Here is a 14,119-nt window from a genome sequence, read left to right on the forward strand (position 1 = left end):
TATGAGGCAGTTCCTCGGGAGATCCCCCATGTACTGCATACTTACATTTGGGACTATGAGGCGGTACCTCGGGAGCGCACTGTTGTTTACCTCTATTTGTTGTGCTATTATTTTCTGAAGCTTCTCGTTATTTAAATTCTCAGTCATTTCAAATATTATTATATCTTCTGCCTTACTTCCCTTTTAAACTAGTAGGGTCCTGACCTGACCTCGTCACTACTCTACCAAGCTTAGGTTTGGCACTTATTGGGTACCGTTGTGGCGTACTCATACTGCACTCTGCATATCTTTTTGTGCAGATCCAGGTTCTTCCTATCAGACCAGATACTAGTGAGTTGGACTGTACGTGGAGACTTCAAGGTATATCTGCCAGCGTCCACAGACATTGGAGTCCCTCTCTATCCTTATTATGTTGCTTCTCTTATTTCCTTTAGACTTTGATGTATAGAAACATTCCGTATTTTCTCTTAGAAGCTTGTGACTTATTTCTACCGGATTTTGGGAGTTGTAATTATTGATTTGTAGTTTTATATTTACTTCATGTGTTGAGAATTCGGCTTCAGATTTATATTATGTTATTCTGCAAATTTGTTAGGCTTACCTAGTCTTAGAGACTAGGTGCCATCACGACATCCTATGAAGGGTGAATCGGGCTCGTGACAAGTTGGTATCAGAGCTCTAGGTTCATAGGTGTTACGAATCACAAACAAGTTTAGTAGAGTCTCGCGGATCGGTACAGAGACGTCTGTACTTATCTTAGGGAAGCTATGGAACAGTTAGGAAAAGTTTTACTTTCTTTGATTCCTTATTGTGAGAGATTTTGACTTCGGACTCTAAACTTATGTCTTTCTATTTTCTCACAGATGGTGAGGACACGTACAACTGGATCGGATGATCAGACACACGTGCCCCCTGCTAGAGTCGCGAGAGGCCGGGCCCGGGGTAGAGGTCGAGAACGTCCACATGGTGCAACCAAAGCACCCACACGAGCTGCTACAGAGGAGCCACCAGTAGCTCCAGTTGGAGGGACAGGCACTTGAGACGCCTGTTACTACACCAGCTCTCCATGAGACTCTAGCCCAGTTTCTGAGCATGTTCATCACCTAGGTTCAGGCAGGATTGATACCTCTTGCTCCTACCACATCTCAGGTCGGGGGAGGAGCACAGGCTCCTGTCGCCAGTACCCCAGAGCAGCGGGTTCAGGTCGACCAGGTTCCATAAATCATATCGATATAGCCGGTAGCTCCAGTTCAGCTTGAGGTTAGGGCAACAACTTCTGAGGCGGAGCAGCTCAGGCTCGAGAGGTACCAAAAGTACCACCCTCCTACTTTTAGTGGCTTGGCGTCAGATGATGCCTAGGGTTTTCTTGAGGAGTGCCATTGTATCCTCCGTATTGTGGGTATTGCGGAGACCAGTGGGGTTTCTTTCACTACGTTCCAACTTAGATGAGCGGCCTATCAGTGGTGGTGCGCATACGAGTTGGATAGTCCGGCCGAGGCAGCTTCACTCACTTGGACTCAGTTCTCAGATATGTTCTTGAGGGAGTATGTTCCCCAGAGTCTCAGAGATGCTTGACGCGCATAGTTTGAGCAGTTGCACCAGGGTTCTATGATCGTGTCAGAGTATATCCGATTAAGTGATTTGCTAGTCATGCACCAGCCTTGGTTGCTACTATTCGAGAGCGGGTTCGTCGGTTTATTGAGGGGCCCAACCCCAGTATCAGATTGAGTATGGCCCGAGAGTTGGAGATGGATATTGCGTACCAGCAGGTAGTAGGCATTGCTAGGAGGTTGGAGGGTATGCTGACTCGGGATAGAGAGGAGAGAGAGGCCAAGAGGTCTTGAGAGTCTGGCACTTACAGTGGCACTCGTGCCCCAGCGGCAGCTCGTCATGGCAGGGGTTATATGGGCAGCCTTGTTCATTCAGCACTTCTAGCTGCCAGCGGTGCTCCGGCCACTACCAGGCCCCAAGATCCCTATTATGCACCGCCACTGTTCAGTGTACCTTATGTACGAGGTGTTTTCGGTGGTCAGTCCAATCGATCAGACCCGAGCCAGTCACATCAGTCACGCCTCCACAGATTTCTTAGGCACCGCGTGCTCCACCAGGTCCTCAGGCTATGGTTACAGCATTAGCTACCACCCCACCCGCACAACCAGCTAGAGGTGAAGGTCGGACAGGTAGAGGTCGCCCTAGAGGGGGAGGCCAGGCTAGATATTATGTCCTTCCTGCTAGGACGGAGGCAGTTGCATCTGATGTTGTCATTACAGGTACTGTTCCGGTCTGTTATAGAGATACATTAATCTTATTTAACAATACGATATAATAAAATTTTAATAACAATCAAAACAAATAGCATATTTAAAATAACAATACAATACGATACAATTGGTAACAATCATCTCAACAATAGAGTCAATATCACGTCTATGTGTTACTAATTCCTAGAAAAAATAGGCTACTTAAGTCACTAACGATTATTAAATGCTGCGGTACATACAACGCACAAAAGCCAAAATTATAGTTGGCGGAAGCCATAATTCTCTTAACAATCGGCGCGTGTTTCAGTAATGGATATTATTGTCCGTCCACTATAACTTTGCAGGAGTCAATGGAATTAGCGAACAAAAATTCAAATTTTAATTGGCCGTAATGCCCCACACCCACAATGTGGACAGACAATAATCTATTCACAATTGAAAAGGCCTGTCCTCCCCTACTACTACTAATAAGTATTCAACACGTCGGTAACGCCCGAACTTCTTCTCAGCTGTAATTTACTCAAATTTTCAAAGTGAGAGACTATTCCTGGAAAAAGGAGAAAAGGGTCTCTTTTTTTTGGCTTACTGGATCAGAATTTGAGGGATTGAATTTTGAGTAGAGATCTATCTATCTGCAGAGAAAAAGGGAATGGCAACATTTGGAGGGACAACACAGAAGTGTAAGGCCTGTGAGAAAACTGTCTACTTGGTTGATCAACTTAAGGCTGACAGCAAAGTCTATCACAAGGCTTGTTTCAGATGTCATCATTGCAAGGGTACTCTTAAGGTGATTACTTCATTTTCTGACAATTATATAGTATATCCTCCTCTTTTATTATGGCCTATATATAGTGGCTTTCTGATTGCTTGAGATCATTTATGGTCGACATTTATTATCCTGAAAGCAGTGTATTTTTTTTCTCCTAATGTTATTAAAAGGTTGAGAATTTGGTACTACTTCTTTCTTAGGTGAAATATGTAAAAATCCAATTTTTGCATTTGAAGCTGGGCAGGATCATTTGTTACATAAAAACTGATTGTATTGCTAACTTAAATATTGTCTTCTCTTAATCCTCATTAACCTCTTATACTGTCACTGATTCTCCTATTTAGTTGAACTGTAAATTCTAGATTTATTAGCTTTTTCAAAAGATAGTGCAAAGGATAAACCATGAATTTGTAAATTCTGATTAGTTGTTCTATTGCGCAAGTGCTGGCATTTCTTTGGTCTCTATGCTAAATGACATACTTTTTCCTTCACTATTTGGTTGAGGAGTTAAGTGGCCTGTTTGCATTCTGGTCTTGAAGCCAGATCCTCAACTTAACAACTAACTTGCTAGCTATGACAGTACAACTCTTGGTTTGTGTTGAAATTGCAGCTCTTCCTCCAATTTAGAGGACAAAGCATGTCTTTGTTTCTGACAACTTTGTTAAATCTCTCTTTGGTTTGCGCTACTTGATTTAGTACTATTCTCTCATGTATCTTTTGCATCACTTTCCGTGTCTTTTTCATCAATCAATAAATAGATTTCTTGATCTTAATTTCCTTGTCCTGTTTAAACTTGTGCAGCTAAGTAACTACAACTCCTATGAAGGAGTTTTATACTGTAGACCTCACTTTGATCAACTGTTCAAAATGACTGGAAGCCTGAACAAGAGTTTTGAAGGTAACTAGAGCTACCAAGTCGATATTTCTTATAAGTATTTTTTGCATCACTTATTCCTTTGAAGCTTGTTTTCACTTGCTCGTTGTATTGTTTGCAGTAGGAGCTCCAAGAACAGCCAGGGAAAGATCTGCTGATCAGGTATTCCATGATTGATTCTAATGTCAAGATCTCTTATGATCCGTTAAGCATACACCATTCTCTTCTCTTTAACCGCTGACCTCACTTGTGTTGTGTTACTGATCTATCCAGGGTCAATCAAACAGCAAAGTTTCAGCTTTGTTTGGTGGAACTCAAGATAAATGTGTATCCTGCAAGAAAACCGTTTACCCCCTCGAAAAGGTACATACTGACATTTTCTTTTCTGTTTAGTAGTTAGCATTAGTGGAAAACGATGAATAATAACACTATAGACATTGATCTCTCATTTGAAATCCAAGCCTGAGTGCCCTAATGTAGGCAATCTAATCATTTGTTCTGTATTCACCAGAAAATAAGAATTTATGAAATGTTGAAAGCTCCCTTTTTCCTCTTAGATCAACATATATACTTATTATACTCATTGCTATTTCACAGGTGGCTGTTGATGGCACGTCGTACCACAGGGCATGTTTCAAATGTAGCCATGGGGGCTGTGTGATTAGTCCATCAAATTATGTGGCTCATGATCATAAGCTGTATTGTAGGCACCATCACACGCAGCTCTTCAAGCAAAGAGGCAACTTCAGCCACATGGAAGACCAAGAGAAGATTAAAGGGGTGATTGCAAATGGAAAAGCATAGAGTTCTGCCATGAAAGTTTTCGTGTTTGTGTGATTTTGCAATACAACATCGAGAGTCAGCTTTCTGGCCTTAATCAGGTCAAGAGGTTAATACATACAAGAGGGTTATTATCAATGCCTATATGTGATATTTTCATGAGAGAGTCAACAGAGTTTCAGTTCTTTTTTCTTTTTCTTTTGGTGTGTATTTTACTTGCTAAACATCATAGTTTTGCCTAAAGTATGTATAATGGGATTGCTCTTGTGGTTGTCCGGAAATTGGTGTGGCTTCTATCAGGGAATAGTCTTTCCTTGGTTTATAAACTAAGTAAATTCATTTTTCAGTTTCTTTTGTTGCAATTTCTTTTGACTACTTACACTCAATTACTAAATTCCATGTGATCACTTGGCCTATCCTTATTCTCCTAGATAATAACAAAATCATCTTATAATTTGTACAACATCAACTGTGACTACGCACGGGGAGTTAGGTTCACTCAGTTAGCTTGAAGTCTTTGTAACTGAATTTGTCAAGTAAACTTCTAAAAACTAGTTTTATTTGACATCATTGAGTTTTCACTTATTCCCCCCCCCCCCTCCCCCTCCCCTAAAGACAGAATTTAGTGCAGGCACTGAATATTTAGTAGGCCTAGAGCTGAGGCGCCTAATTGATTTCCAGTTTCTCTCTTCTTTGGGAATCTTTCAAATGCGCTTGCTTTCGTGGCGTAAAGCCAAACACTTAACTGGTCCCAAATGTCGAATCTGTTATTCATCAACAGATAACAGAATTCCCAGCCAGAATATTCACATAACTCGAAAAGAATTATCTAAATTGCTACACCAACGCCCACCTAAATCCCAACTAAAGCAAATACATGCTCAAATACTCGCACAATCCTTCTCATCAACTGCTTCTTTTGTTAATTCTCTCATTCACTGTTACCTGCACATTAAGGAGTTCACCTCAGCAAGACTTTTGTTCTTTCACTATCCTCTGCCTTCACCCCCCATTCTAATATGGAATCTGATTATCAGAACCTATTGCAAACTCCAAAATTCTTCAGAAAGTTTCAGTCTTTTTCGCCAACTGTTGAATTTAGATCCCCTGATTCGGGTTCATCCAGATGAGTATACTTTCACTTTCATTGTTACATCATGTGCCCACCAACGATCAATTGTACACGGAAAAATTGTTCACGGGTTAGTGGTGAAAAATGGGCTGGAATCAAACTTATATGTGGGTAATTCATTGATTAATATGTATGCGGTTTTCAAGATTACAGACGATGCTTACAAAGTTTTTGATAAAATGACTGAAAGAGATGTGTTCTCTTGGACTAGTTTGGTATGTGGGTATGCAAATAATGATGAGATGGATCAAGCTTGTGAAATCTTTTATAAAATGCCACTGCGAAATGATGTCTCTTGGGCTGTTATCATATCGGGGTTTGCTGGATACAGAAGGTATATGGAGGTACTTACATATTTGAATGAAATGCTTTTTGCCGTTGAGGATAAGGTAAGGCCTAATGAGGCTGTTCTTGTTTGTGCTCTATCTGCTTGTGCTAATCTTGGGGCCTTAGAACAGGGAAACTGGATTCATTCTTATATTATGAGGAATGAAGTTCCCAATAGTTCAAATATTTCTACTGCTCTTATTGACATGTATGCAAAATGTGGGAGAATAGACTGTGCAAGATTGATTTTCAATAGAATTCCAAGACCTGATGTACACAATTTCACAAGTATGATATCGGGGTTATCATATCACGGGCTTGGTGAGGATTCCTTAACTGTGTTTAACAGGATGTTGGATGAAAATGTTAATCCAAATGAAGTGACTATTATAGGAGTGCTTAACGCCTGTAGCCATTCAGGTCTGGTAGAAGAGGGTTCTTCAATTTTCTATAACATGGAGACCTTATGGGGACTTAAGCCTCAGATTGAACACTATGGCTGTTATGTTGATTTACTTGGCCGTGCTGGATACTTGGAAAAGGCACTTGAAGTTGTCAAGAGCATGCAGGTAAAACCTGATATAGTTATATGGAGGGCTTTGCTCAGTGCCTGTAGAATTCATCGCAACATTTTCCTCGGTTACAGCATTATAGATTTTATAAAGAAGCTTAACTATGATGGACCCAGTGGAAGTGAGGTACTGCTCTCTAATCTGTATGCATCTCTAGGCAACTGGAACAAAGTTTCTGAAGTGAGGAAGGCAATGGGTCAGAGAAAGACCCAATCAGACATCGGATGTAGTTGGATCGAGGTGAATGGTGTTGTTCACGAGTTTCGTGTTGCTGATAAGTTACACCCACAGATTTTAAAAGTTCTGAACAAATTAAACGAACTATGGATAGTGCTCTCCTAGAAGGCATTGTTGCTAACCCCACGCATATGATATCGTTCATTGAGCGAGAGAACGAGGAAGCAGCAGCTTGGCTTGGTGAAAAGCTAGCCGTCACGTTTGGTTCCGTGAATATGTTTTCTGGGACTTGAATATTCACATTATGAAGTTAAGGATTCATCGTGACTGCCATCAGATTTGAAGGGCATTTCTGAAGTTTATGACATAGAGATCCTTTTTTTAGACTGCTTCTGATTTTTGCACTTTCAGAAGAAGAAATTTGCTACGATGACTACTCGTAATAATGAGTTCTGGGAAAGAACACGTATATCTGTAAAAAAAAATGTTGAACAAACTGTTAGTAGCAGATCATAAGTTGTAAGACTGTTCTGATTTTAGATTTTAACTTTATAGGACAAAACTGAAGTTGGAGGTTCCTATCTTCTTTATATCAAGTGTCAGGTTCCTATCGTTTTTAATGATTTTGGATCTACTTTACCACCCAAACGGAAGGGTTCGCTTTTGTTATGAGGCATCATGCATAAGGTGCATCAGAAAGTTAAAATTCTTTAGACATGATGTATTTTTCAATTGTATGAGAGCCCCTGTAGATCAGTTGAACGAGGGATGGAAGGATGTTCTGGTATTCGAATTGTCCGTTCAGATCAATTATATCGGGAAGCCTAACGAGTGACAATGGTTCATATTCCGACTGCTATATGAGTGCGTCAAATTTTATCTCTAACTTCCTGCATCTCTGTTTTGCTTTATTGAGCTATATCACATATGTCTTGTGTGTCACTTTTTGCATTCCACTTCAGATTTGCTTTGGCTTCTTTCCTGGAATTCTCGCTAAATTCCGAGTTCAATAACAACGTATGCAATTTATTTCTCCTATGTTCTCTATCTCTCAATTTTACTCGCAGACTTGTTTCATCTTTTGTATTATACTTTTATCAGTTTGTTGTGGCATAAGTTCTTGATATATGGTTGTAAAGATCTTCTGCATCCATCTTCCATGATCTTATGCTCCTAAATTACTTGGCCCATTTTAAGCAAATGCATACCCTTTGAGGTAAGACACTAACTCAAGTTTAACTTGATTTCGAGAGGATATTGGACAAGTAATGTAGATATATACTTGTGAGGTACTTGCACTGATTTACCAAAATTAATGGACCTTCACAATAACATTACCATCATACTCTGGTGGCTCTGAAATTTTAGGTGGAGAAAGTTAAAGACGTAAGAGATGCAAAACGGTTGTTGGGGTTGGTTACGAGTTTTCTTCATATTTTAAATTGGGAAGCTGCAAATCAAATGAAGGTCGTACAATGGATATGATCTGCCACAATTTTTTGTTTGGACCACAGCTACATTAATGCCATGATCTTAATTTGATTCGTCTAAGTTCCTGTGGTCAGAAACCAGTGGGAGACTTGGCTAAATTTCTCTCCAGATAGTAGCGCCTCTACCTTTTTACTCCATCAAAGCATCTGAAAGTAAAAATGTTGAAGAAAAACCGAATCAAACTAAAAGTAAGAAAATCCACCTAAACTGTATATAAGAACCAATATGTACTTTGATTTGATTCACTACTTAGATCTAAAAAGTCAACAAACCTAGTATAATCTCACGAGTGGGTTTGGGGAGGGTAGTGTGTACCCAGATATTATCCCCACTTTGATGGTAGAGAGACTGTTTCCGATAGACCCTCGCCTCAAGGAAAGATAGAAAAGAGAGCATTAGCAACAAGCAGAACAACAAGATAATAAGAAAATGAACCGAAAGAAACAGTACTCAAAAGTATAAAATTAAATTGAAGAAAATCCACCCAAACTTTGTTTCTACACATTCAAAATACCATTTTTCGACTTCAACTTCAAAAACTTCTTTTTTCTAATTCCGACCAAATTTATGTCCATAAAAAAACAGAAAAAATTTAGAAAGTTGGGAGCTGTGAGAAAGTTATCTTTTGTTTTCTCCAACTAGTACGTTAGGCTATTAGCTGAGAAAATCTAAAAGAAAAGAAGGATCTAATTGGCTTTGGTAGGGAAACTAGAAGAAGGGGAATGATGCACGCTTATTCCAGTGCAACAAAAGATGACTAAAATGATTGCTTTAAGTCAAAAATGAACGAAGCATTATTATTACAAATATTCTTATAAACTTTGCTTCATCAGTTGTTGTCCCATATTCATTATAAATACCTGTCACAAAAAAATGCTTTTATTATAGACTGCCAAGTCTTATAATGATTAAGCAGATTACTTTCTCATCTTGAATTAGAATCTGAGAATAGTTTGTTTTGCCGAAGTGGGGTATATTGTGGCTCCTTCAATATAAATAAAATGAATTGGCCTGAGAGTTCATTCCAGGTGTGCAGATTATCCATTAATTTTCACAACAATATTGGATTAGGGACTCTTTTCTTAGTGGATCCTAAAATAATCTTAGTGAGATGCTCTGCCTATGGATTTTTCAGGTAAAAGCTTCGTTTTTTAATACTATTGATGCTATTATTTGTTAAGAGTGTGATTATTAAGTTTGTGGAAATGGGCCTCACCATGGGAATTAAGATGGGGTTGTTCTTATCGTTTTGTTTAATATGCCAAATACGTGAATGTATCATAACATCTGATGGTCATTATTTGAAAAGAAATCATAAGTCGTGAAGGAATTATTCAAAACTCTTTTATTAGATCTTGCTTAATCAGATAATTCTTGGAACTAATCTTTCGTTCCTTTGAGCAACATTCTAAAAGCATTAAAGTAAAGAGGAATTGGATCATCCAAAATCAATGAATTATACCGTTAGAAAATTGATTTATATTTGGAATATCCCAAATTTTTGTATCCTTTCATAATATAGGCTTTCTTTTCCCATTTTCCCATATCACCATCCTGTCTTTATTGTCAGTGTCACAACCATGAATAACTAAAGGTGTGGAACATATAAAGAGTAGCACGTTGATAATTTCATTGCTAATCTCATATCAACCTATGTTGATTCACCGAAAAAGCATTAGCCAGCGCAACCCAATCTTTGTTCCAAAGAAGATTAAATGAAGTTCCTAATTAAACCTTCACTTTTTCAAGAAACCACTATTTTGCATCAAGTTTAACTTCTATACAATAACAATGTAAAAGTTAATTATCATGTTACCTTTAAAGTTATTAGAAATAGTTATTTATAATCAGTAATATCAGTAACCTTAAAAAGAGCAAATAACGGGGTTAAATTGCGCTAATCGTATAAATATTTATGCTTTCGGTAAATATGAAATAAATTCTTTTGCATTTGATTCGTATATGTAGTTACCACACATCAGAAAAGAAAATGAATTAGAAAAAGGAATATAAAAGAGAAAATCTAAAAGAGAAATTAATGGGACGCTAATTAAATGTGTGACAATTCAACTTAGAAATCATTGTTGTAGCTTCATTATCAAACTATTACTACGTGATTTATCCCATGAAAAGCTATAGAAGAATGGCATATAATAAGAGCCATTCTTAGTAGGGTGCCACATCTAGAGTTTGATTAATCTAGGTAGGAACTACGAATGATTAGATAGCATTTCATGGGGTATGTGTTTATTTCTGATGAATGATGAATTTATTTGACGTTTGACTACCTAGGTCCACCGCCACGTTTTTTGATAGAATGTATTTGATTTCTCTATTTTTAATTAAGTTCTCGAATTTGAGCTTTAAAAATTAAAAAATCTAGTAGAGAACGTTTTCCTCTTTAATGAATTTACGCAATATGAATCGAGATTAGTCGGGTTTCAATGGACACCAAATAAGAAACTAGGAAAAAGATTTAGCTAGCAAGGTCATTAAGGAGGACCCAATTTTATTTGGCAAATCAAAAAGGTATTAGGAATATATGAAGCTAAACATATCCTACCAAATAATAATGCACGCATGCATATGACACTTTTTGGCTTGGTGTCTCGTTTGTTTCCTTTTGTCATTTGAGGTGTTTTTTCACACTTTCACTCTCAAATATCTTATACTTTTTCCATTTGCTCTCTTTGTTCCGTCTCTCTCATTTCCTCTCCACTGGCTTTTGCAATTGTGCTCCCTTTTTGTTATAAAAGTTGAAGTTGGATTTAAAAGCATTGACGCACTCATGATCACTACTAAAACTATATCACCTTGATCATTGCAAGGAGAAACTATTTATATTTCTATGATTGTTGGGTAAATTTTTGGAATATCTTTTTCCTTTTTCTATTTTATCTGGGCTCTATATATAAGCTTAGCTCATAAAGGGGGTGAAGCGACAAATTTTTATTACTATAATGTTCCTAGTAATATAGAGAAAAATTTTAAAAAGGGACAGTTCCAAATTTTGTTTGCTAAATCAGAGAGCAAGTTTTCTCCGTCATTAAGGGACACTCCAATGAGAAATAGGCGAACTTCATTAGTCTTGAAATTTGAGAAAATTGTTCAATTTTTTACCATGGTTAGAATTAACTCACAGATTGGAGCCCCACGAAGGGTCAAGGGCAAAAGAGTTTCCTTAAGGGTGATTTCAAATAGTACATGAACAAATTTGACCTTTTTACTAATAAAAGATAAAAACTTGACATTCATCTGTTCGAATTCTTTGTATTTCACGATCTAAAGATTATAATATTACAAAATTAGTAATAAAATATTTAAAGTAGTCATTTTCATTTAACATCTATTCTCTACGGTGAATAGGTTGAAATTAACTTTCAAAAAGAACTTCACTAATTGTGTGCAAGTGTTACTCAAACGCAAATCATAATTTCATTCAACGTTCGAAGTCTCTATTAGAGTCCAAACAAGTAACAAAATTTGGTGATTCCAACAAAGCGTACAATGTTTTCAATTAAAGAAGGCATCCAAATGATTACAAAGTTAAGCCATGTGAGTTCTTTTTTGGGGGTTTCCATTCTGATCATATCTGCTGTACATGTGATTAATTCTGCATAGCTAGACGTGCTAGCTAGCTCTAATTTTATGACGAAAAACTACCCATTTTTTTCCTTTTCTATTAATTTTCTGGTGGAAATATGGTTTCTCCTTTTCCTAGTCCAGAATATCTCATACACAAATCCAAATAGAAGCATCAAAGTCTCAGCTTGTAGCCTCAGATATGCTGTGGAGTTTGGGATGCCATGTTCTCGGTTTTGCACCTGTTGAGCTCCGATGCTTTTCTTGTTTCACCTGAATAATTTTACAATTATTATATAATTAAAGAAAGAAAATTTCGTAGTGATATTTTATCGAAACTGGTAAGTATAATAACCAGAATTCCAAACTGCTATTAATTGATGACGCTAATTTTTTTTCTTTCTATTTTTATCCTTTCAAAAGATGAAAGAGAAATAAGTAATTTTGAAACTCAAATAGAAACCCCCAAAAAAACAAAATATGATCTTTATCCTATCTTCTTCATTCCTTCTTCTTCTTTTTTTTTTTATAAAAGTTCTTCATAGATAGGCATGAAGTTTGAAAAAGGGAAATCACCTGTTTGGAGTTGTCCATTTCAGATCTTCTTTGTCCATTCTTGGACTGTGAAGTTGATAAATTCTCATGAGTTGACTTCTCTTGTACCTCCCCGGAGTCTAGCTGCTGCTTCTTCTTGGCATACTTCTTAGCCCATAACCCTTTCATCACCTCTGCATAAGCCACACACAAAGATTATATTACAAACTCAGTAATCAAAAGTATTTCAGCACTTAATTAACCATAAAAGAAAAGAAAGAACCAACCTTGAGTAGTAATTAGTCTGTAAACATGACCCAAAACAAGTGTATCCGTTGGCTTGAGAAGCTTAATCCGCGTTATACGGACTGGCATATTACCAGTATTTTTGCTTACACTGTTATTTCTGTTTGTGGTGGCGGTGGCGGTGGCGGTGGCGGAGGCGGGGTTAGTGGGCGGACACAAGGTGGTAGTAGTAAGAAGAAGAGCAACATAATGGCCTGGATTCATTTTCATAATTTCGTTAGCAGTGACAGGCCAATAGAGTTTATCAACTCTACCACTGGGGTGTTGTATAAGGAGTGTTGCATTATCAATGGCTTGGCAGTTCCCCATCTCTCTCAATATTATACTAAAAAGCTTCTGTTTTGAGTCTCTCTCTCTCTCTCTCTATTGTTTTTGTGGAGAAGAAATAGTAGTGGAAAGTGAACAGGGCAAGGGAGATAACGAAGAACAATAGATCTCTTTATAGCCACACTCGCCTCAGGAACAGAGCCCACACCACCACTTATTATTATTATTACTGACGCCGGATTAATTACTACTTTGGCGCCCCCCGCCCCAAATATTCGTAACGTATCTTCCATATAGTAATAATTAAACAGTTTAAAATTATTAATATATTTTGGAATTAATTAATTCAATTCTAAGAAAAATGTGGAAGCTACACAAAGTTTAAAAAAAAGACCAAGATTAGACCCTAAACTAATTTTTCCATTGTTTCTAAACTTTTTAACTTTTGCTTAACTTTGTTCTCCTTAAAAATTGACCTAAAATATACTCTCGTCGTTAGTATACATATTATATGTATGTATCACATATTATGATACCACGGGGATAATATATTCATAAAAAATAGATAGAATAACCTAATAAATACAAGTGCTTGATTGTCTTTTATTTGAACACTTAATAGTTGTTAAAGCAAGCTATTTTAAACTTCTCAATCCGTTTTGTGAAATTGAGAAAAAAATGGTGAATATTACAGTTTATAGAAAAACAAATTTGAACCTTTTTCTTTTGTCTGGTTTTCTTAGTATTGAATTATTTAAATCTTAAATTGTATAATAATTGATTTTAAACCTCTTAATTTTATAATAATGGAAGATACGTTACGAAGAATTTAAGGAGCAGCTGTTGTGCAATACTTTTTCTTTTCAAGTCAGAAGTAGAGGAGTACACTATTTAAAGAAAGTATGAGAAGGTATTGCTATTCTCCCACGTAAACACATGCTTTACGTCATTCGACGGCCAAAGCTTTTACCGCTATCCATTACTCCAGTAACTCAACTAACGCGCCAACTTCTACCTGCTTCTTTGTAATCACTTTAATTAAGCTCA

The 14,119-nt window shown here is 37.3% G+C and overlaps 3 protein-coding genes across 3 annotated transcripts; 2 read left to right on the forward strand and 1 right to left on the reverse strand.

Annotated features, from left to right (window-relative positions):
- The first annotated feature begins 2,622 nt into the window (after positions 1-2,622).
- Positions 2,623-5,030, forward strand: LOC107799172 (LIM domain-containing protein WLIM1). The gene is made up of 5 exons (XM_016622259.2): positions 2,623-3,048; positions 3,832-3,928; positions 4,026-4,066; positions 4,178-4,267; positions 4,502-5,030. Exons 1-5 carry the CDS (start codon positions 2,911-2,913, stop codon positions 4,706-4,708), a joined length of 573 nt encoding a protein of 190 aa, XP_016477745.1. The 5' UTR covers positions 2,623-2,910; the 3' UTR covers positions 4,709-5,030.
- A 256-nt stretch (positions 5,031-5,286) lies between these two features.
- Positions 5,287-7,624, forward strand: LOC107799170 (pentatricopeptide repeat-containing protein At2g20540-like). Its single transcript, XM_016622254.2, has one exon. It carries the CDS (start codon positions 5,393-5,395, stop codon positions 7,055-7,057), a length of 1,665 nt encoding a protein of 554 aa, XP_016477740.2. The 5' UTR covers positions 5,287-5,392; the 3' UTR covers positions 7,058-7,624.
- Positions 7,625-11,795: 4,171 nt separating this feature from the next.
- Positions 11,796-13,233, reverse strand: LOC107799173 (uncharacterized). The gene is made up of 3 exons (XM_016622260.2): positions 12,787-13,233; positions 12,542-12,693; positions 11,796-12,238 (listed from the first exon to the last, which is right to left on the reverse strand). The coding sequence occupies exons 1-3, from the start codon at positions 13,112-13,114 to the stop codon at positions 12,149-12,151; spliced, it is 570 nt and encodes a 189-aa protein (XP_016477746.1). The 5' UTR covers positions 13,115-13,233; the 3' UTR covers positions 11,796-12,148.
- Positions 13,234-14,119: the final 886 nt, after the last annotated feature.

Source organism: Nicotiana tabacum, chromosome 4 (assembly GCF_000715075.1).
Source record: "Nicotiana tabacum cultivar K326 chromosome 4, ASM71507v2, whole genome shotgun sequence".
In the NCBI taxonomy this organism is placed as follows: Eukaryota; Viridiplantae; Streptophyta; class Magnoliopsida; order Solanales; family Solanaceae; genus Nicotiana; species Nicotiana tabacum.